Source organism: Chlorocebus sabaeus, chromosome 11 (genome assembly GCF_047675955.1).
Source record: "Chlorocebus sabaeus isolate Y175 chromosome 11, mChlSab1.0.hap1, whole genome shotgun sequence".
NCBI lineage: Eukaryota > Metazoa > Chordata > Mammalia > Primates > Cercopithecidae > Chlorocebus > Chlorocebus sabaeus.
Genome location: NC_132914.1, coordinates 118,949,188 through 118,972,500, shown reverse-complemented (window position 1 = coordinate 118,972,500; position 23,313 = coordinate 118,949,188). Strand labels below are relative to the sequence as shown.

General features: G+C 49.7%; 1 protein-coding gene across 3 annotated transcripts in view; it reads right to left on the bottom strand.

Annotated features, from left to right (window-relative positions):
- TMEM120B (transmembrane protein 120B) overlaps nt 1-20,530 on the bottom strand; it is a 74,604-nt gene extending 54,074 nt beyond the window's left edge. For all 3 annotated transcript variants that reach the window (XM_073021174.1, XM_008005003.3, XM_073021175.1), the window contains exon 1: nt 20,332-20,530. In XM_073021174.1, coding sequence (XP_072877275.1) covers nt 20,332-20,400 — 69 coding nt within the window. In that variant the 5' untranslated portion in view covers nt 20,401-20,530. The remainder of the gene's footprint in view (nt 1-20,331) is intronic.
- Nucleotides 20,531-23,313: the final 2,783 nt, after the last annotated feature.

Sequence of the window (23,313 nt, the reverse complement as noted above, 5' to 3'; positions counted from 1 at the left end):
CTGCACTCCAACCTGGGCAACAAGAGCAAAACTCTATCTCACAAAGAAAAAAAGAAAGAAAGAAAAGAAACCCCCAGAAGATTCCAGCCCCAGCCACGTGAGTTACCCCTCGCTACTTGAGTCTTCCCAGAAACGGCACCAGACATCATAGAGCACAGTCAAGCCTCCTTCTGTGCTCTGTCTACATTCCTGACCCACAGAATCCCCAAGCATCAGGCAACAGTTGTTTTATGCACCGGAGATAACAAACCCCACTCACCCTGGGCCACGCCGCCCTCTGGACTGTCACGTGACAAAGAAACTACTTCATTCCTGGCATTTTACTTTCAGGTCTCTTTGTGACAGCAGCGTAGCTTCTACCCTAAACACATTCTTTGGGTTTTTAAAAAGTATATTAACAGTATCAGAATATACATTAGATTCCATAACTTGCTTTTCTCACTCAGTAATATGTCTTGGAGATCTACGCACAATATACGGGGCCAGGTGCGGTGGCTCACACCTGTAATCCTAGCACTTTGGGAGGCCGAGGTGGGCAGATCACTTGAGGTCAGGAGTTGGAGACCATACTGGCCAACATGGCAAAATCCCGTCTCTACTAAAAATACAAAAATTAACCAGGTGTAATGGTGCATACCTGTAATCCCAGCTACTTGGGAGGCTGAGGCATGAGAGTTGCTTGAACCCAAGGCAGAGGTTGCAGTGAGCTGAGGTCACACCACTGCACTCCAGCCTGGGCAACAGAGTGAGACTCTGTCTCAAAAAAAAAAAAAAAAAAGAATATATGGATGCACTCCACTCTTTAGTGCTGTGCATATATTGTGCTGCAGATATACTCCAGTTTCTTTAGTCCTTCCCCTAGTGCTGGGTATTTATGTTGCTTCCTGTGTCTGACTATAACTAACAATACAATATTGAATAATATCCTTGCACGGCCTCTCTGGGCACACAGGCAGGTGTGTCTCTAGAGTAGATTTCTCTGGGGGAAGAGAGGTAAAATTGTGGGTCAGAGGCTACAGGCTTTTTATTAGATTTTTTTTTTTTTTTTTTTCTGAGACAGAGTCTCCCTCTGTTGCCCAGGCTGGGGCACAGTGGCATGATCTCGGCTCACTGCAACCTCCGTCTCCCAGGTTCAAGTGATTCTCCTGCCTCAGCCTCCCAAGTAGCTGGGACTACAGGCACCCGCCACCACACCTGGCTAATTTTTTGTATTTTTAGTAGAGACAGGGTTTCACTGTGTTAACCAGGATGGTCTCGATCTCCTGACTCTGTGATCCACCCGCCTCGGCCTCCCAAAGTGCTGGGATTACAGGTGTGAGCCACCGCGTCCAGCCTTGTTATTAGATTTAATGAGTCTTGGCAAACTGCCCTTCAGAGTAGCTATACCAATTTATACTCCCACCCACAGCATATAACAGCTGTCTACATATGAGCAACACTCCATGCTATAAACATTTAATTTTTTCCAGGTACTTTTCTAATGTTTCACTGGTGATGGTGACTGGATAAGGATGGTTAATCCATGGGCGTTCCCACAATATTGTCCCCTGATATAACGGGTCATTCCTACTCCCCTGCAATTCTCTCGCTCTGTCATTGGCCAGTCACTTTGGGGGTGGGGGGTGGTGGGGAGGGATCCCTCTCTGGAGGTCACACACACCTAGTCCACCCCCAGCCTTAGCTCTAGGCTCAGGATTTGCCAGCCACGAGGAGGACAACATGGAGTGAGGGGAGCCACAAACAAGGACCTTAGTGTGACACATTCTCCACCCCCAAGACATTCCACGCCCACACCAAGTCTTCATGGATTCCACCCTTGTGCCAGCCTCACAAGCAATGGGAAAGGTCATTAATTCATTTCTTGTATCCTTACTCTTTTCCAGACTTTCTTTCTCTTTGAGATGGAGTCTCACTCTGTTGCCCAGGCTGGAGAGCAGTGGCCCGATCTCAGCTCACTGCAACCTCTGTCTTTTGGGTTCAAGCGATTCTCCTGCCTCAGCCTCCTGAGTAGCTGGGACTACAGGCGCCTGCCACCACACCCAGCTAATTTTTGTATTTTTAGTAGAGACAGGGTTTCACCATGTTAGCCAGGCTGGTCTCAAACTCCCGACCTCAGGTGATCCGCCCGCCTCGGCCTCCCAAAGTGCTGGGATTACAGGCACGAACCACCATGCCCAGCCTCTCTTTCGTTTTTTAATTGTGGTAAAATATACATAACTCTTAACCATTGGTAAATGTTTTAAATTATGATAAAATGCACAAGAAATTTACCATCTTAATCATTTTAAGTGGACAATGTGATGGCATCACACTCACACTGTGGCACAGTCATGTGTCGCTTAACAAACAGGGTCGTTCTAAGAAATGCAGCATTAGGCGATGTCGTCATCATGCAGACATCAGAGCACACCTACAGAAACCTGGACGGTCTAGCCTATGGCTCCCAGGCTACCAACCTACACAGCGTGCTACTGTACTCAAAACTGTAGCAGACTATAACACAGTGGTAAGTATTCATGTATCTAAATGTATCTAAACAGGGCCGAGGGCAGATCACTTGAGGCCAGGAGTTTGAGACCAGCCTGGCCAGTATGGCAAAACCCTTCTCTACTAAAAATACTACAAAAATTAGCCAGGCATGGTGGTACCCGCCTGTAATCTCAGCTACTCAGGAGGCTGAGGCTGAAGAATCGCTTGAGCTGGGGAGGCAGAGGTTGCAGTGAGCCTAGACTGCACCACTGCACTCCAGCCTGGGCGGCAGAGCAAGACTCCATCTGAAAAAATAAAATAAATGTATCGAAACATAGAAAAAGGTACAGTAAAAACACAGCATCACAATCTTATGGGACCACTGTCTTTGACAGACATGTCAATATGCGATGTGTGACTATACCACCATCCATTTCCAGAACTTTTTCATCATGCCAAACAGAAACTATGAACCCATAATTCCCCATTTCACCTTCCCTTCAGCCCCTGGCAACCGCTATTCTGTCTTCCAACTCTATGAAACTCTATGAATATGACTACTCTAGGTACCACCTATAAGTGGAATCACACAGTATGTTGTGTTTTTTTTTGTTTTTTTTTGAGACAGTTTCACTCTTGCTGCCTAGGCTGGAGTGCAATGGTGTGATCCCGGCTCACCAAAACCTCCACTTCCTTAGTTCAAGCAATTCTCCTGCCTCCACCTCCCAAGTAGCTGGGATTACAGACATGTGCCACCACACCCAGCTAATTTTTGTATTTTTAGTAGAGATGGGATTTCTGCATGTTAGTCAGACTGGTCTCGAACTCCCAATCTCAGGTGATCTGCCCACCTCGGCCTCCCAAAGTGCTGGGATTACAGGCATGAGCCACTGCGCCTAGTCTTTTTCTTTTTTTTTGACAGTATCTCGCTCTGTCACCAGGCTGCAGTGGTGCGATCTCAGCTCACTGAAACCTCTGCCTCCTGGTTTTTAGTGATTTTCCTGCCTCAGCCTTCCAAGTAGCTGAGGCTACAAGCATCCAGTACCATGCCCAGCTAATTTTTGTACTTTTTTAAAGTAGAGATGGGGTTTCACCATGTTGGCCAGGGTGGTCTCGATCTCCTGACCTCATGATGTGCCCGCCTCGGCCTCCCCAAGTGCTGGGATTACAGGTGTGAGCCACTGTGCTTGGCCCAGTATGTGTCCTTTAATGACTGGCTTATTTATCACTTAGCATAATGTGCTCCAGGCTTATCCGTATTGTGGCATGTATCAGAATTTCCTTCCTTCTTTTTTTTTTTTTTTTTTTGAGCTAGAGTCTCACTCTGTTGCCAGGCTGGAGTGCCGTGGCCCAATCTCGGCTCACTGCAACCTCCACTTCCTGGGTTCCAGCAATTCTCCTTCCTCGGCCTCTTGAGTAGCTGGGATTACAGGTGCCTGCTACCATGCCCAGCTAATTTTTGTATTTTTAGTAGAGATGGGGTTTCACCATGTTGGCCAGGATGGTCTCGATCTCTTGACCTTATGATCCGCCCGCCTCGGCCTCCCAAAGTGCTGGGATTACAGGCGTGAGGCACCGCGCCTGGCCAGAATGTCCTTCCTTTTTAAGGCTAGCAGTCCACTGTATGGACAAGCCACATTTTATTTCTCCACGCCTCCACGGATGGATGGAAGGTGGGTTGCTTCCATCTTTTGGCTGTTGTGAATAATGCTGCTGTGAGCGTGGGTGTACACATATCTTTCTAAGACCCCGCTTTCAATATTTCAAAAGATTGGATCTCTCTGTCGCCCAGGCTGCAGTGCAGTGGCACAATCATGGCTCACTGCAGCCTCAAACTCAAGTGATCCTCCCACCTCAGCCTCCCGAGTAGCTGGAACTACAGGCATGTGCCACCATGCTAGCTTGTTTTTTGTTTTTTTTTTTCTTGTAGAGATAGTCTCACTATGTTGCCCAGGCTGATCTCCAACTCCTGGGCTGACACTATTCTCCCACTTCAGCCTCCCAAAGTGCTGGGATTACAGGTGTGAGCAACCACATCCCACCTGCTTTCAGCTGTTTTAGGTATATACCCCGGAAGTGGAATTGCTGGACCATATGGTAATTCTATGTTTAATTTTTTGAGGAACCGCCATACTGTTTTCTACGTGGCTGTCTTGATGCACCGTGCATGGGGCATTTCTGCCAGGCAGAGGAGATACAATCCCAGTCTTCCCTTGGAGTCCCTGGCTACTCTTTGCACATGAGGGTGTCTCCAGCAGGCCCTCAGTTAGACCTGTGCTTTGAGATGCTTTTTCTGGGAGCAGGGTGAGCCAACGGAGGCACTGCAAGCCTCCAAGCAACCTTGGCCCTGTGGCCTTGAATGGAACCAGCTGGCCAGATGAAGGCTGTTGTTTTTGCCAGTCAGGCAGCCATTCCCCTTCTGGTTAACATCCCCAAAGTTTTTTTAGGGACCCATCCCTCTGCCACACTCAGTCCATGAAATGTGGCTAGAAGCGGGGTTAGTCCTGCCCACAGGCTCCAGGAGAGAGCACATGGCCCAGGCCTGGCCAATCAGAACATCGGCCTCCCGACCCAGCAGGTAATTCAGGGATGGGCATCTGGAATCAGCAAAACTCAGTGGAAGAGCTTTTATAAGAACTGCTAAGAAAGAGAAACTCGGCCGGGCGCGGTGGCTCACGCCTGCGCGGTGGCTCACGCCTGTGAAACCCCGTCTCTACTAAAAATAGAAAAAATTAGCCGGGCGCAGTGGCAGGCGCCTGTAGTCCCAGCTACTGGGGAGGCTGAGGTAGGAGAATGGCGTGAACCCGGGATTGCGCCACTGCACTCCAGCCTGGGCGACAGAGCGAGACTCCGTCTCAAAAAAAAAAAAAAAAAAAAAAAAAAAAAAAAAAAAAAGAGAAACTCTTCCCCCCAGTTTTGAAGGTAGCAAGATGGGGACCCAGAGCTCACAGGGCTGTCTTGCCAGTCTCTGGAGGACCTAGCCTGAGAATGAACCCAGTTTGGGAAAACAGGGCAGAGAGGTAGATGAAAGCAGAGCCCTAGTGATTGCTTTTGAGCGCCTGGAACTGCTCACACCTGAAGGCAGCACGCTTCTGACTTCCTAATTACATAAGCAAACACATTCTGCGCTGCTTTGTTTTACTTTCCCAGTTGGGGCTGAGCATCCCCATTTCAGAAGTGAGTGTCGGCCGGGCACGGTGGCTCATGCCTGTAATCCCAGCACTTTGGGCGGCTGAGGTGGGCGGATCATGTGAGGTCAGGAGTTCGACACAAGCCTGGCCAACATGGTGAAACCCCGTCTCTACTAAAAATACAAAAATTAGCCAGGTGTTGTGGCACTTGCCTGTAATCCCAGCTACTCAGGAGGCTGAGGCAGGATAATCACTTGAACCCAGAAAGCAGAGGTTGCAGTGAGCCGAGATCGCACCACTGCGCTCCAGCCTGGGTGACAGAGGGAGACTCTGTCTTAGGAAAAAAAAAAAGTGAGTGTCAAAAACCAGATTAATATGGCAAAGAACAGAACTTTCCTTCTGGGCAAAGTTAACTACACTTAGTTAAGAAAAGAAGCTCTGAACCTTGGACTCATTGTTACCAATCTCTTAACTAGGGCAGTCTTTTTTTTTTGAGACAAGGTCTCTCTCTGTCATGCAGGCTGGACGGGCAGTGGTGCAATCACAGCTCACCACAGCCTCAACCTCCCCAACTCAAGTGATCCTCCTGCCTCAGCCTCCCGAGAAGCTGGGACCATGGGCACGCACCACCACACCTGGTTCATTTTTTATTGTTTTGCAGGGATGGGGTCTCATTATGCTGTCCAGGCTGGTCTCAAACTCCTGGGTTCAAGCAATCCTCTTGCCTTGGCCTCCTAAAGTACTGAGCCATGGCCCCTGGATGTCATCCTAAAGATGTGAAAAACCAGGGACTTGGAGGCTGCTTGAATGATTCCTTCATCAAGCTAGGAACTAAGCAGCACCCCCAAAAATGCGTATCTCTAAACACCCACATTGGGTGTTTTTCTACCGAACTGAGAAACTAAAGCATTTTTAAATTATTTTTATCTATTTATTTTGAGACTGGGTTATGAAACTAATTTTTGTATTTGTAGTAGAGATGGGTTTTCCTATGTTGCCCAGGCTGATCCACCTGCCTTGGCCTCCCAAAGTGCTGGGATTACAGGTGCAAGCCACTGTGCCCAGCCTGAGCTTTTTTTTTTTTTTTTTTGAGACAAAGTCTCAATCTGTTGCCCAGGCTGGAGTGCAATGGCACGACCTCAGTTCACTACAACCTCCGTCTCCTGGGTTCAAGCAATTCTCCCTGCCTCAGCCTCCCGACTAGCTGGGATTACAGGCACGTACCACCACGCCTGGCTAATTTTTGTATTTTTTTTAGTAGAGATGGAGTTTCACCATATTGGTCAGGTTGGTCTCAAACTCCTGACCTCAGGTGATCCACCTACCTCAGCCTTCCCAAGTGGTGGGATTACAGGCATGAATGAGCCACTGCACCTGGCCTAAAGCATCTTTTTTTTTTTTTTTTTTTTTTTTTTTTTTGAGACGGAGTCTCACTCTGTTGCCAGGCTGGAGTGCAGTGGCCGGATCTCGGCTCACTGTAAGCTCCGCCTCCCGGGTTCACGCCATTCTCCTGCCTCAGCCTCCCCAGTAGCTGGGACTACAGGCGCCCACCACCTCGCCCGGCTAGTTTTTTGTATTTTTTTTTTAGTGGTCTTGATCTCCTGACCTCGTGATCTGCCCGTCTAGGCCTCCCAGAGTGCTGGGATTACAGGCGTGAGCCACCGCACCCAGCCGAAGCATCATTTTTAACAACTTCATTGATATATAATTTACATGCCATACAATTCACACATTTTAAGAATATAATTCAGTGATTTTTATACGTTTACCAGGTTGTACAACCATCACCACATCTTGTGTTAGAACCTTCTATCACCCAGTAAGATCCCTGGTGTCTCTTCACAGTCACTCTCCATCTCCCCTTCTTCCTAACCCACAGCAACCTTTAACCGGCTTTCTGTCTCTAGAGGCTTTTTTGTTGTTTTTTTGGTTTTGTTTTTGAGACAGTCTCGCCGTTGCCCAGGCTGGAGTGCAGTGGCGTGATCTCTGCTCGCCGCAACCTCCGCCTCTCAGGTTCAAGCCATTCTCCTGCCTCAGCCTTCCGAGTAGCTGGGACTACAGGTGCGCATCACCACACCTAGCTAATTCTTGTATTTATAGTAGAGATGCGGGTTCACCATGTTGGCCAGGCTGGTCTGGAACTCCTGACCTCAGGTGATCTGCCCTCCTTGGCCTCCCAGAGTGTTGGGATTACAGGCGTGAGCCACCATGCCTGGCCCTGTCTCTATAGTTCTGTCATTTCTGCATATTTCATATAAATGGAATCATACAGCATGGGGTTTTTGCATCTGGCCTGACTTAGCATCATGTTTTTGTAGCATGGATCTGTTTTGTTTTGTTTCCTTTTATTGCTAGTCAGCAATAAAAATGTGGCCCAGAAGTTGTTTGGGTTGTTTTGACTTTTTGGTTACTGTATCGTGAATACTGCTGCTATGAAGATCCAATGTCATATAAGTCTGTGTGGACCTGTCTTTTCATTTCTCTTGGGTAGATAGCTAGGAATGGAATTGCTGGGTCATATGGTAAATTTCTGTCTAACTTTTAAAGAAGATGCCAAACTGCTATTTTTATTTCTAACCTTGGCAGCAGTAGATTTGAACACGGGAGACACTCATCCCAAAATGGGAGGCAGCTCTCTGCAAACAGTGCAGGGACCATCAGCATATATATATATATATATATATATATATATATATATATATTTTTTTTTTTTTTTTTTTTTTTTTTTTTTTTTCCTGAGACGGAGTCTCGCTCAGTCCCCCAGGCTGGAGTGCAGTGGCATGATCTCGGCTCACTGCAAACTCTGCCTCCTGGGTTCACGCCATTCTCCTGCCTCAGCCTGCCGAGTAACTGGACTACAGGTGCCCGCCACCACACCGGGCTAATTTTTTTTTTGTATTTTTAGTAGAGATGGGGTTTCACCGTGTTAGCCAGGATGGTCTCGATCTCCTGACCTCGTGATCCACTCGTCTCAGCCTCCCAAAGTGCTGGGATTACAGACGTGAGCCATCACGCCCGGCCAGGGACCATCAGCACATTAAATATGATTGACTCCCACCATCAAGTCCCTGGCTCTAAAAATTTAACTCAAGAGTGCTGGGGGCATAGAGGGACAGCTGCGGAAGAAGAAAATCCATTCTGCAGCACAAGGCAAACCCCAGCTCCTCAGCTGCCTTGTTCCAGGCCAATCCACACAAACAAAGCACACTTCATGGAATACCCAAATCGGAACAAAATGGAGAAAGGGTAATTATAAGGAAAACATTGGCAGTAAGGAATCAAATACCAAGACACTTATTTTTCCAAGAGAAAAATACAATCACAGTACACTACTTGATTCTGCTGTAAGTGATAATTGCATGGTCCTAACCACGTAAATAACTGACATGGAGCCTATAGAGCTGTTTCTCTTCATAGAACTTTTAGTATGTTGGCTGGGTGCAGTGGCTCACGCCTGTAATCCCAGCACTTTGGGAGGCCGAGGCGGGTGGATCACGAGGTCAGGAGTTCAAGACTAGCCTGGCCAACACAGTGAAACTCTGTCTCTACTAAAAATATAAAAAATTAGCCGGGCCTGGTGGTGGGTGCCTGTAATCCCAGCTACTCTGGAGGCTGAGACAGCAAAATCGCTTGAACCTGGGAGATAGAGGCTGCAGTGAGTGGAGATCATGCCACTGCACTCCAGCCTGGTGACAGTGCAAGACTCCATCTACCCCCCTACCAAAAAAAAAAAAGGATCACTTGAGGCCAGCCTGGACAACACAGCAAGATCCCGCCTCTCAAAAAAAAAATTTTTTTTAATTATAGCTGGCATGGTGGTAGGTACCTGTAGTCACAGTTACTTGTGAGACTGAGACAGGAGGATCACTTGAGCCAGGAGGTGAAGGCTGCTCTGAGTCATGATCACACCCCTGCACTCTAGTCCGAGTGTCAGAGTGAGACCTTGTCTCAAAAGAAAAAGAAAAAAGAAAAGAAAGAAGGAATAGTGCACACAGAGTTGAATGGCCTCATGGATCCCTCCTACATGGTATTCCCATCCTCTGCCCCTGCCAAAGAGGTGGACTGTGGTAATTTCCTCAACCCACTCTTACCCCAGATCAGTCCTGGCTTGCTCTGCCCTGGGAGGCTGATCCCTAGGAACTGCCCTCCAGTTGGGTTTGGTCAATGGCAGTCACCAGAAGACTGGAGGGCGGGAGGAGAGAGAGGCAGGGTTATCTGTTCCTCCTACCTCCTCCCAGTTCTACTGCCCCCCCTTCACCCACTACAGCTGCTGACTGGCAGCTTCTGCCAAGCTCTAGTGACTCCTCACCTTTTAGGATCAGGACTAGTAACAGCTCCCTGCTGTGGCCAGCTCCAATCATTAAACTGCCCATACCCGAGCCTGGGCAACACAGCAAGACCCTACCTCTGCAAAAGATTAAAACATTAGCTGAGCACAGTGGCACCTGCCTGTAGTCCCAGCTACTCAGGAGGCTGAGGTGGGAAGATAGCTTGAGCCTAGGAGTTCAAGGCTGCAGTGAGCTATGATACTGCCACTGCACTTCAGCCTGAGTGATGGAATTAGAACCCCTATCTTAAAAAAAAAAAAAAAAAAAAAAAAGTAAATTTAAAAAGCTGCCCACACCTTTGTAAACAGCCCCTTATTTTCAGCGAGACCTTCTTGAGACAGCCTTGACTTCTTGCTTGGGCCCTGTCTGAATTTCCAGGATAGCACCAACTACGGTCTTTATCACTCCTTTGCAAGTCTTTATACTTGGATTACATACAAGGTATCATTAAGTGATATACTGTGTTGTTTTGAAAGTTTTTGCCTTTATTACAAGTGTCACATTGTATATACCCCTCCGCAACTTTCAGATGGATGTTAACACAGGTAGCTCAGTTTATTCATTCTCCTGCTTCACCTCTCTCTGGGTGCTCAGTGTAATGATCCATTCCCATGGACATTCAGGTTGCCAATTTTTAGTTGTGTTACAAAAACTACTGTACATGGCTGCTATGTGAATTTTTAACTGTGTGAATATGTATTACTTATAAAAATGTAGAATGGAGGCTGGGCGCAGTGGCTCACACCTCTAATCCCAGCACTATGGGAGGCCGAGGTGGGCAGATCACAAGGTCAGGAGTTAGACACTAGCCTGACCAATATGGTGAAACCCCGTCTCTACTACAAATAAAAAAATTAGCCTGGTGTGGTAGCACATGCCTGTAATCCCAGCTACTCAGGAGGCTGAGGCAGGAGAATTGCTTGAACCCGGGAGGCGGAGGTTGCAGTGAACCGAGATCGTGCCACTGCACTCCAGCCTGGGCAACACAGTGAGACTCCCATCTCAAAAAAAAAAAAAAATTTAAAAAAAAAGGCCAGGTGTGGTGGCTCACACCTGTAATCCCAGCACCTTGGGAGGCCGAGGCAGGCAGATCACGAGGTAAAGAGATCAAGACCATCTTGGCCAACATGGTGAAACCCCGTCTTTACTAAAAATACAAAAATTAGCTGGGCATGGTGGTGTGCACCTGTAGTCCCAGCTACTCAGGAGGCTGAGGCAGGAAAATCGCTTGAACCCAGGAGGCAGAGGTTGCAATGAGCCGAGATTGAGCCACTGTACTCCAGCCTGGGCGACAGAGCAAGACTCTGTCTCAAAAAAAAAAAAAAAAAAAAAAAAAGGTAGAATGGATTCCATTCAAAAAAAAGAAGGGCCAGGGCTGGGTGCAGTGACTCACACCTGTAATCCCAGCACTTTGGGACGCTGAGGCGGGCAGATCATGAGGTCAGGAGTTCAAGACCAGCCTGGCCAACATGGTGAAACCCCGTGTACTAAAAATACAAAAATTAGCTGGGCGTGGTGGCGCCTGCCTGTAATCCTAGCTACTCAGGAGGCTGGGGCAGGAGAATTGCTTGAAACCGGAAGGCAGAGGTTGCAGTGAGCCAAGATGGCACCACTGCACTCCAGCCTGGGCAATGAGTGAAACTCTTGGTTGAAAGAAAAAAAAAAAAAAAAGGAGGGCTGGGCACTCATACCTATAATCTCAGCACTTTGGGAGGCTGAGATGGGAGGAATGTTTGAGGCCAGAAGTTCAAGACCAGCCTGGGCAACATGACAAAACCCCACCTCTATAAAAATTATAAAAATTAGACAAGTGTGGCAGTGTGTGCCTGTAGTCCCAGCTACTCAGGAGGCTGAAGAGGGAGAATCGCTTGAACCCAGGAAGTTGAAGCTGTAGTGATCCATGATCGGACCACTGCATTCCAGCCTGGGCAACAAAGTGAGACCTTCTCTTATAAAACAACAACAAAAGGCCAAGCGCGGTGGCTCAAGCCTGTAATCCCAGCACTTTGGGAGGCCGAGACAGGCAGATCACGAGGTCAGGAGATCGAGATCACCTTGGCTAACACAGTGAAACCCCGTCTCTACCAAAAAAATACAAAAAACTAGCCAAGTGTGGTGGCGGGCGCCTGAAGTCCCAGCTACTAGGGAGGCTGAGGCAGGAGAATGGCGTAAACCCGGGAGGCGGAGCTTGCAGTGAGCTGAGATCCGGCCACTGCACTCCAGCCTGGGCGACAGAGCAAGACTCCGTCTCAGAAAAAAAAAAAAAAAGGAGTGCTCACATGAGCTCTGTGAGCTGGCATGCCCAGAGTGTCTTCCCTACTTGTCTAATTACCATCCTCCGCATGTAGAAACAAACAAGCAAGTTTCCTTTGGAAGATTCAGGATCTCTGCCACCTCTGCTATCCTCTGAGGCCCAAGCTCTGCCCCAGTGGGAAGATGAGGTTAATGACTCTTGTTCCCAGCACAGATGTGAAACATCGGGAGACACCTCCTTAACACACCTTGGCTGTCAGAAGATCCGGGACTGGGGAGTCAACATTTGTTGCAGTCATTGCCAGAGGAATCTCATGGTATTTATAGACAGGGTGCTGGCCCAGGAGCATCAGAAGTGGCTGGGCAGTCCGGTGGATTGCAACAGGGCCACACCGCCACTTAAGTGTGGTGCCTTAGAGCTGTGCCTCTTGCTGGTGGTAAACTTTCAAGAGATTACCTTTTTTTTTTTTTTTTTTTTGGAGACAGGGTCTTACTCTGTTGTCCAGTCTGGAATGCAGTGACGCAATCATGGCTGCTCATCACTGCCTTCACCTCCCCGGGCTCAGGCGATCCTCCCCTCTCAACCTCCCAAGTAGCTGAAACTACAGGCCTGCGCCACCATGCCTGGCTAATTTTTGTATTTTTTGTAGAGACAGGGGTTTTGCCTTGTTGCCTAGGCTGGTCTCAAACGCCTAAGCTCAAATGACTTGCCTGTCTTGGCCTCCCAAGGTTCTAGGATTACAGGCATGAGCCACTGTGCCCAGACAAGAGATTATTTTTATATAGCTCTAAGAAATCAACTTCAAATAGACTTTCAGACACTGACTATACTTAACCAGGACTCATCACCATAGAAACACCACCAAGGATGACTTCACCTAACGTGTAAGAGTCCTACGCCGGGACAGATTCTGAGTCATATGTCAGAATCCATGAACGGTATGTTACGGAAGCGGTAAGTGGGGGTCTGTGCGTGGGAGGCAGGCATTTGGGTGGCAAGAAAACACAATGGTTAAGTGATTTGATGCTGCCATCAGGTTGCCTGAGTTCAGATCCAGAGCCTGCCACTTATTAGCTGAATTATGTAATCCCTCTGAGGCTCGGTTTCGTCAGCTGTGAAAGAGGTGGGAGATGAGGTGCATGCAGCAGGCTAGGCACTGTCACAGAGATATGACATCATCAAGAATGTGGTGTAAGCTGGGCGCGGTGGCTCACGCCGGTAATCCCAGCACTTTAGGAGGCCGAGGTGGGCAGATCACCTGTGGTCAGGAGTTCGAGACCAGCTGGCCAACGTGGTGGAACTGTCTCTACTAAAAATACAAAAATTAGCCAGGTGTGGTGGCATGTGCCTATAGTCCCAGCTACAGCTACTCAGGAGGCTGAGGCAGGAGAATCACTTGAACCTGGGAGGCAGAGGTTGCAGTGGGCCGAGATGGTGTCATTGCACTCTAGCCTGGGCAACAATAGCAAAACTCCATCTCAAAAAAAAAGAATGCAGTGTAGCCTAACATGCGACTGGGAACCACCCCCTTAAACTACCCCCATTAGCAGTTTAAGCAGCATCCAACAGATGCCACTGTTTACATTGAAAAAAAAATTTTTTTTTGAGATAGGGACTCACTCTGTCACCCAGGCTGGAGAGCAGTGGCATGATCTCAGCTCACTGCAACCTCCACTTCCTGAACTTAGGTAATCCGCCTGCTTCAGCCTCCCAAGTAGGTGGGACCATGGGTGCACACCACCATGCCTAGCTAATTTTTGTGTCTTTTTGTAGAGTCAGGGTGTTACCACATTGCCCAGGCTGGTCTCAAACTCCTGGGCTCAAGCGATCTACCTGCCTCGGCCTCCCAAAATGTTGGGATTACAGGCGTAAGCCACTACAGCCAGCCAACAATTTCTATTACCCCCCCAAAAGATGCCTGTCCAGCATCCCTCTCTCTTTTTTTTTTTTAAACTACCAGCATTTTGATTTTCCTTCATGGGACCATCCCTCCCCAATTCATTTCATGTAGTATGGTGGCACTGATCCCACTTTTAAGCTTCAGGAACAGACATGTGACTGTGACCTGGCCAATCAGTGCCATAGTGACCGGTTAAGTAAGGCATAGTCACATGACCCAAGCTGGGCAAATGGGAGTCAGCCCTGGGGCGCTTGCTGAATCTAAGGGAGAAAGGATGCTCTGTTTCTGCCAGAGCTGCTAAGCTGATGGATGTCAGCTGAGGGCCACCTGGCCATCTTTGCCACAACATGGGAGGGACTGCCTGAGAATAATGCTGACACAGAGGAGACAGAGAGACATCCACACACAGACATCACCTGAGCTCCTGGATCCAGCCTTGCCTGATGCCATTTGTCACTAGCTTGACTCAATAAACCCCCTTTTGGCTTAAAACCAGTCAGACTGGGCTTTTTTCATTTGCAACTAAGAGTCCTGATAGCACACTGTGTGAAAGCACCATGTAAATGAGAAGGGGCCGAGCGAATTCAAAACTTTTCTTCTGGAGCTAAGAGTCTCGGGATGCTTTTGGAGCCCACTGTATTAGGAACTCAAAAAGTATCTGAGTTACACAGCAGGCGTGGGTTCAAATTCTGGCTCCATGACTTTCCAGTTACTTAGTATCTCTTAGCTTCAATCTCCTCATCTAAAAAACAGGTTTGTCATTCATTCATTCATTCATTTTTGAGACAGAATCTCACTCTGTCACCCAGGCTAGAGTGCCCTGGCACAATCTCAGCTCGCTACAACCTCCGCCTCCTGGGTTCAAGCGATTCTCCAGCCTCAGCCTCCAGAGTAGCTGGGATTACAGGAGCGAGCCACCAATGTCCAGCTAAGTTTTTTTTTTTTTTTTTTGTAGTGATGGGGTTTCACCATGTTGCCCAGGCTGGTCTTGAACACCTAAGCTCAAAGTGATCTGCCCGCCTTAGCCTCCCAAAGTGCTGGGATTACAGGCATGAGCCACTGCGCCAGGTCGTGGGTTGACATTTAGATTAAATGGGATAATCTATGTTTCACAGTTAGTTATTATTATTGTTGTTGTTGTTATGATTATTATTATTGTCAGCCTTTGTTTTTAGATAAAGAAACTCAAGCTGAGAGAGGTGGCTCACCAAATTCAGATGCTAGACAATGGCAAAGCTAGGACCTGAACTCAAGAATACTGATTCCCTGTGCAGTGTTTTTTCCCACACAATCTGCTACTAAAGAAAGATGCCCGGCTGGGCGTGGTGGCTCACGCTTGTAATCCCAGCACTTTGGGAGGCTGAGGCAGGAGGATCACGAGGTCAGGAGTTCGAGACCAGCCTGGCCAACATAGTGAAACCCTGTCTCTACTAAAAATACAAAAATTAGCTGGGCATGGTGGCACACACCTGTAATCCCAGCTACTCGGGAGACTGAGGCAGGAGAATCGCTTGAACCTGGAAGACGGAGGTTGTGGTCGTTGCCACTGCACTCCAGCCTGGGCAACAGAGTGAGACTCTGTAAGAAAAAGAAAAAGACTCCCCACAAGCCAAGCCAAGAGAGAAGAGAAACAAAAGCTAACAGGCGTACTCAGGGCACAGATCAGCCTTGGGCAGTAGTTAAGAGCACAGACACTGGTGTTCAACAGCCTGGGTTTGAATCCTGGCTCCAGCGCTGACAGGCCATGGGACCTTGGATAAGTGACTTAACCTCTGTAAAATGGAGAGTCTAGGATCTATTTCATAGGCTTATTAATGAAATAATGCTGATCTTCTTGCTTCGAGCCTGTGTCCCTGATGTCTGTTCTATACACAGCAGCCAGACGGACATACATGTCATTAGCAGTAAAAGTCAAAATCTTTACCATGCCCTTGCATCACTGTGAGGTCAGACTTAGGGAAAAGCTGCTTCGGGCCCCCTTCTTCCTTGGCTGGGAGGAACAACAAGATCAGGTTTCCAGTGATGCAAGGCAGGAAATGCTCATTAAATTACTTGCCCTTGTGTCTGTAAGTGACCTTCTGCAGTCACACCACAAGCCAGGGGACCAGGAGCACACTGGTCTCAGACTAGCACTCAACTCACCAGCATGCCTGAAACCCCAACCGCCCAAAAACTAAGTCCTCATGGAGACTCAACTGTACCCCAGGGTTCAGGAAGGCCCTGACACATGCAAATCATCATCCAAAGAAAACTGATCTTTTCCTCTACAGTCCCAGAGATTACGCTGGGTTTTCCTGGGGTGGGGCGGAGGGAAATTCCAAAGACCTTTCAAATCCTCTGGGGTCTGATAATTAGGTTTGCTCTTTCTTTCCTTCATTTAAAAAAGGGAAGCCAGGCGTGGTGGCTCACGCCTGTAATCCCAGCACTTTGGGAAGCTAAGGAGGGTGGATCACAAGGTCAGGAGTTCAAGACCAACCTGGCCAAGATGGTGAAACCCCGTCTCTGCTAAAAATATAAAAATTAGCCGGGCATGGTGGCAGGTGCCTGTAATCCCAGCTACTCAGGAGGCTGAGGCAGGAGAATAGCTTGAACCCGGGAGGCAAAGGTTGCAGTGAGCCAAGATCGTGCCACTGCACTCTAGCCTGGATGACAGAGCAAGACTCCATCTCAAAAAAAAAAAAAAAAAAGAAAAGAAAGAAAAAGAAGTAAGACATAGAGATGTTATACATCGTTACACATCACCCCAGAATCAATGAGATACAAACATGAAACCCTCAACCCAGATTCTAAGGAAGACGTAGGAAAATTAAAATAGACCAGGATTTTATGGTAGAAAAAAAATCCTTTCTATTGTTAAACGTTCTAGTTCAGTGTGCCCACCTACCTACCTGCTGTTACCTGCTTGTTCCCCAACAAATTTTTCTCTTTTTTTGAGAGAGGGTCTAACTCTGTCACCCAGGCTACAGTACAGTGGTGCAATCATGGCTCACTGCAGCCTTGACATCTGGGGCTCAAACAGCCCTCCTACTTCAGCCTCCCTACTAGCTGGGACCACAAGCATGCATGTTTGTAGAGAGAGGGGCTTCCCTATATTTCCCAGGCTGGTCTCGAACTGCTGGGCAATCCTGCTGGGAGTGGTCCTCCCAACTTGTCCTCCCAAAGTGCTGGGATTACAGGTATGAGCCAATGCACCGAGCTCCCAACAAATATCTCATATCCGAAACTGCCTAGCACATACACAATGGTCATCCTACTCACCATATACAGATTTTCAGAGCCTTGCACCTTGAGAGTTCACAGCTCTCACATTTAACACGAAGGGGAGAACGAGAAGGAAGAGAGGGGTCTCCCAAAATTCAGAGAACTAAATTCTAGCCCCAACTTTACCACTAACTAGCTGTGTGGCCCCCGTCCAGCCAATCAGCAAGCCCAAGCTTCAGTTTCCTCATCTGTGAATTGAAGATGTAGACGGCAGTTTCTGCTACAGTCTATGATCTTGACACCAGGAGCCATCCCTGACTGACCCCTGACCCAGCCGCTGACCACCAAAGCCTGCAGCCAGCAGGGTCCCTCGTCCCCTAAGCAGGATGCAGTCCCTTCCAGTTCCCCCATCATGAATCCAGCAGGAGGCATCAGTTTCCACTCACTCAGACGTTCTTCTACAACCCTTGCTGTGCAATAGGGGACAAAATCCAGAACTGATTCCCAATCCCTTTGCCCCAACACACCTGAGCATCCGAGAACCAAGTAAGAAAGAGTCAAACAACTCCTTTGCAACCTCTGCCTGCCAAGACTTGCTATCTAATTGCTGTTAATTGCATAGCTCTGAAGTGTTGTTGCTGTTGTTTTCTGGTTTTGGTGTTTTTTTTTTGTTTTTTTTTTTTTTTGAGACAGCGTCTTGCTCTATTGCCCAGGCTGGAGTGTGGAGTGTAGTGGTGCAGTCTTGTCTCACTGCAACCTCCCCCTCCCAGGTTCAAGCAATTCTCCTGCCTCAGCCACTTGAGTATCTAGGATTATAGGCACATGCCACCACACCCAGCTAATTTTGTATTTTCAGTAGAGACAGGGTCTCACTATGTTGGCCAGGCTGGTCTCAAACTCCTAACCTTGTGATCCGCCTGCCTCGGCCTCCCAAAATGCTGGAATTACAGGAGTGAGCCACCACACTGGGCGTCACTCTGAAGTGTTAAGACTCTTCCCCCCTCCTCCTCCTTGTCTAAGGCAAGGCAAGGGACAGGAATTATGAACAACACAAGCGTCACACAGCAAACCTCTTCTCTTCTCCCATTCCCAACCCTAACACCCACTTGGTGGTTCCACAGCCGACCATGACCTCGGAGCCCAGTAGGACAAAGCATTAACAAGCGGATAAGGACCAGGCATGGTGGTTCACAACTGTAATTCCAGCACTTTGGGAGGCCGAGGCGGGCGGATCACAAGGTCAAGAGATCGAGACCATCCTGGCCAACACGGTGAAACCCCGTCTCTACTAAAAATACAAAAATTAGCTGGGCGTGGTGATGGGCACCTATAATCCCAGCTACTTGGGAGACTGAGACAGGAGAATCGCTTGAACTCGGGAGGCGGAGGTTGCAGTGAGCTGTGATCGTGCCACTGCACTCAAGTCTGGCAACAGAGCAAGACTCTGTCTCAAAAAAAAAAAAAAAAAGAAGAAATGGCTGAGAGCCAGGCACGGTGGCTCATGCCTGTAATCCCAGGACACTGGGAGGCTGAGGTAGGTGAACCACCTGAGGTCAGGAGCCTGGCCAACATGGTGAAACCCCATCTCTACTAAAATACAAAAAAATTAGCCGGGCATGGTGGCACGTGCCTGTAATCCCAGCTACTCAGGAGGCTGAGGCGGAGAATGGCTTGAACCTGGGAGGCAGAGGCTGCAGTGAGCCGAGATCACACCACTGCACTCCAGTCTGGGCAACAGTGAGACTCCGTCTCAAAAACAAAACAAAACAAGAAGTGGCTGAGTCTTCTCCATGGAAGTGGAGCCAAAACGGTCCCCTGAGAACTGGATGGGACCCAGGCCCTAGAGAAGGCATCAACCTACACATGCTGGACAGGCCCAGATGAGTCTAGGTCCCTTCCTCTCTGTTCATGCCTGAAACGGCACCCCCGTTCCTGCCCCAGCTCTCCAGCAACCCTCGGTCTATTGATCAGAATCTACAGCCACGTGTCTAGAAAGACCCATCAGAAACACCCTTGGCAACCTCCTCTCCTCTCTGCACACTGTAGGAGGCCAACTGAACTGCAGACAAGAGCTACATGGACAGGGACAATGTCACTGCTCCAAATGAGAGGACTGGGGTGAAGGTGTGTAATGTAATTTCAGGCAAAGCCAACCCCCAAAAAACAATTCCATGACTGGAGAAGGAACAGCCCTGTCTTCAAAAATAGTCGCCGAGTCCCTCTTGCTCAACCCCAAGGTTTCCTGAGGCGTCTCTAGTCAACACGGTCGATAGCTGGGGCCTCTCTGAACCTCTTGGCAGGAACGACTGCTGCCAGGACCGCTCCCCACCCCCAGCAGCAATGCCGTTCTCTCAGGGGACCCCCCCTTACACTCGCCTTCACGCCACCCCATGTAAGGCTCCGGGCCAGAAGGATAGGGCTGGGAGCTTCCCCTATCACTGGGTGAGGCGACCCAGCTGTCAGAACTGACAGATGCTCTCCACGCCAAACTCAGCCTGCAGCAGCGTCAGAGCCCCCAAAGACAGGAAATATGGGTCCCTAATCCCCAAGCACAGCCTAAAGGTTCAAGGTGAACAGTTCCTAAGTACCCCTCCCAGAACAGAGCGGCAGGATAATGCTGCCCCGCCAGAGTACGGGGTGGGAGCTGAGCTACCAAAAGCAGATGGGAGGGGGCGGGGTGAGATTTGGGGAGACCCTAAGGAGGTGGGGGCTGGGCTGTTCTCTTTGAACCACCCCCACAGATAAACACGCCTGGAACTTGCCTCAGAGGCCACAGACCAACTTTCTCAGCGGAGTGGGTGCATGGAGCAGAGAGGCAGTGGGAGGGCGGCGGAAGGTGGGGACTGCGACCCGGCGCCCCACGTGGACGAAGAGCTGAAGCGCCGGGTGATGGGAGGGGGCTGGCCCACGCCGCCCGTCTGCCCCCAGGGCCTCGCCGGGGCACTCCCTAGGCCCTGACTGTCCCCACCGCCCGGGCCGGGGGCTCAGGAAGGGGAAGGCGCTGCACCGCGGGCAGCAGAGTTGCGGGACCAGGTGGCCTGGCCCTACCTGCAGTTCTTGAAATTCTCCCTCGAGCTCGTGCCATTCGCGCTCGCAACGCTCGAGCTGCCCGGACATGATGGTGCAAGGCGGCGGCGGCTGCTCCCGCAGCGCTGCCCGGCCGGCCCCCCAGCGTCCCACGCCAGCGCGCTCGCCGGCCGCCCTCGGAGGCACCAGCTGTTCCTGCGCAGCCGGAGCCACGCGCGCAACAAACGTCATGGCCCCGCCCCGGCGCCCGCCCGCGCGCCCACGCCCCGCCCCAGGAGGCGGGACAGCGCATGCGCATCCCCCCGCCCCGCCCCGCCCCGCGCGCTGTTTCGGACCCCAACTGTGCGGCCTTGCAAGGTCTTGCGGGGTCTGTTGTGGCCCCCGTGGCAGTGCCTCTGCGCCTCCAGAATCTCTCTCTTCCAGGAAGAGTTGGGGGACTTGTCTGCAGATTGCATTTGCCGAGCTTATTTGACTTAGATGGTGTGTTTTGGGGGTGTCTAGAGTTTGGGGAAAGAAGGGAGATTTGGGGGAGGTGAAATGAAAGCTGACCCGCCCCTGGTCAGGTCATTGCCTGACCTGAGCCCAGGCCAGCGCCCCGGAATGCTGGAGCTGACGTCGACCATCCAGCAACGTCGGGGGCCAGGCGGCGCAGCGCAGAGAGGGCGCGGTCATCTCACGTTGTCATTATTATGTGCTGCAGCTAATACATCCTGGATTCCTGCCCTCTAACGCTCTAGGTGACGTTCTTAACAGCTGTTTCTGTCGCTCAAGAGACACAACCGCCTCCAAGCTGATTAAATCCAGTTCTGTCCCCTCCTCTGCCAAGTCCTGCAAGAACTGCCCCTGCCTAGCTTTCCAGTCCCTTCTATCTCACCGCCCTGGACCCCTACTCTCCAGTCATTGATTTTTCTCTTCCTGACCTTGCATAGAACTTTCTTCCCTCTAAATCTTCATACGATGTGCCTTTTTTCATCATTCAGGCCTCAGTTTCAAACGACACCTGTGTTACTCTTATTTTATCTTTCTTTCTTCTTCTATTTTTATGGGTTGTGTATGTGTGTCGCCTAGGCTGGAGTGCAATGCTGTGATCTCAGCTCACTGCAACCTCCACCTCCCAGATTCAAGTGAGTCTCATGCCTCGGCCTCTGGAGTAGCCAGATTACACCACACCCAGCTAATTTTTGTATGTTTACCAGTAGAGGCGGGGTTTTCCAATGTTGGCCAGGCTGCTCTCCAACTCATGACCTTAAGTAATCTGCCCGACTTGTCCTCCCAAAGTGCTAGGATTACAGGCACCGAGCCACTGCGCCCGGCCACCTGTGTTCGTTGCTAGGGCTGCCATAACCACAACCTGGGTAGTTTATTTTTTTATTTTTATTTTTATTTTTTTTTGAGACGGCGTCTCGTTCCGTCGCCCAGGCTGGAGTGCAGTGGCGCGATCTCAGCTCACCGCAACCTCCACCTCCCAGGTTCAAACGATTCTCCTGCCTCAGCCTCCCGAGTAGCTGGGACTACAGGCGCCCGCCATCACGCCCGGCTAATTTTTTTTTTTTTTTTTTTTTTTTTTTTTTTTTGAGACGGAGTCTCGCTGTATCGCCCAGGCTGGAGTGCAGTGGCCGGATCTCAGCTCACTGCAAGCTCCGCCTCCCGGGTTTTTACGCCATTCTCCTGCCTCAGCCTCCCGAGTAGCCGGGACTACAGGCGCCCGCCACCTCGCCCGGCTAGTTTTTTGTATTTTTTAGTAGAGACGGGGTTTCACCGTGTTAGCCAGGATGGTCTCGAACTCCTGACCTCGTGATCCGCCCGTCTCGGCCTCCCAAAGTGCTGGGATTACAGGCTTGAGCCACCGCGCCCGGCCTTTTTTTCGTATTTTTAGTAGAGATGGGGTTTCACCGTGTTAGCCAGGATGGTCTCGATCTCCTGACCACGTGATCCGCTCGCCTCGGCCTCCCAAAGTGTTGGGATTACAGGCTAAGCTACCAACCTGGGTAGTTTAAAACAACAGAAATGTATTCTCACCACCTGGGGCAACATAAGGAGACCCTGTTTCTACAAAAAATTTACAGATTAGCTGGGTGGAGTGGCATGTGCCTGTGGTCCCAGCTACTCCGGAGGCTGAGGTCTGAGAATTCCTTGGGCCTGGGAGGTCAAGGCTGCACTGAGCTATGATTGCACCACTGCCCCCCAGCCTGAGTAACAGAGCGAAACCCAGTCTCAAAAAGAAAGAGGCCAGGCACGGTGGCTCACGCTTGTAATCCCAGCACTTTGGGAGGCTGAAGCAGGCGGATCACCTGAGGTCAGGAGTTCGAGACCAGCCTGACCAACATGGAGAAACCCTGTCTCTACTAAAAATACAAAATTAGGTGGGCGTGGTGGTGCATGCCTGTAATCCCAGCTACTCCAGAGGCTGATGCAGGAGAATCGCTTGAACCAGGGAGGCAGAGGTTGCAGTGAGCCGAGATCATGCCATTGCACTCCAGCCTGGGCAACAAGAGTGAAACTCTGTCTCAAAAAAAGAGGAGAGAGAGAGAAAAGGAAGAAAGAAAGAAGAAGGAAGGAAGGAAAGAAAAAGGAAAGAAGGAAGGAAAAGAGAGAGAGGAGGAAATTAAAAAAGGAAAGAAAGAAATGTATTGTCTCACAGTTCCGGCATCTAGAAATCTGAGACGAAGGCGTCAGCAAAGCAGTACTCCCTCTGAGGCTCTGGGCAGAATCCTTCCCTCCTCATAGCTTGTGGGTGTGTGTAGGGGGAGTCCTTCACTCTCTGGCATTCCTTAGCGCACAGCTGCATCACCCCAATCTCTACCCTGTTGCACTGTCTTCTTCCCTGTGTGTCCTGTCTTAAAAAGACACCCTTTCTAGTCAGGCATGGTGGCTCACGCCTGTAATCCCAGCACTTTGAGAGGCTGAGTTGGGCAGATCCCTAGAGGCCAGGAGTTGGAGACCAGCCTGACCAACATAGTGAGACCCCACTTCTACTAAAAATACAAAAATTAGCTGGGCATT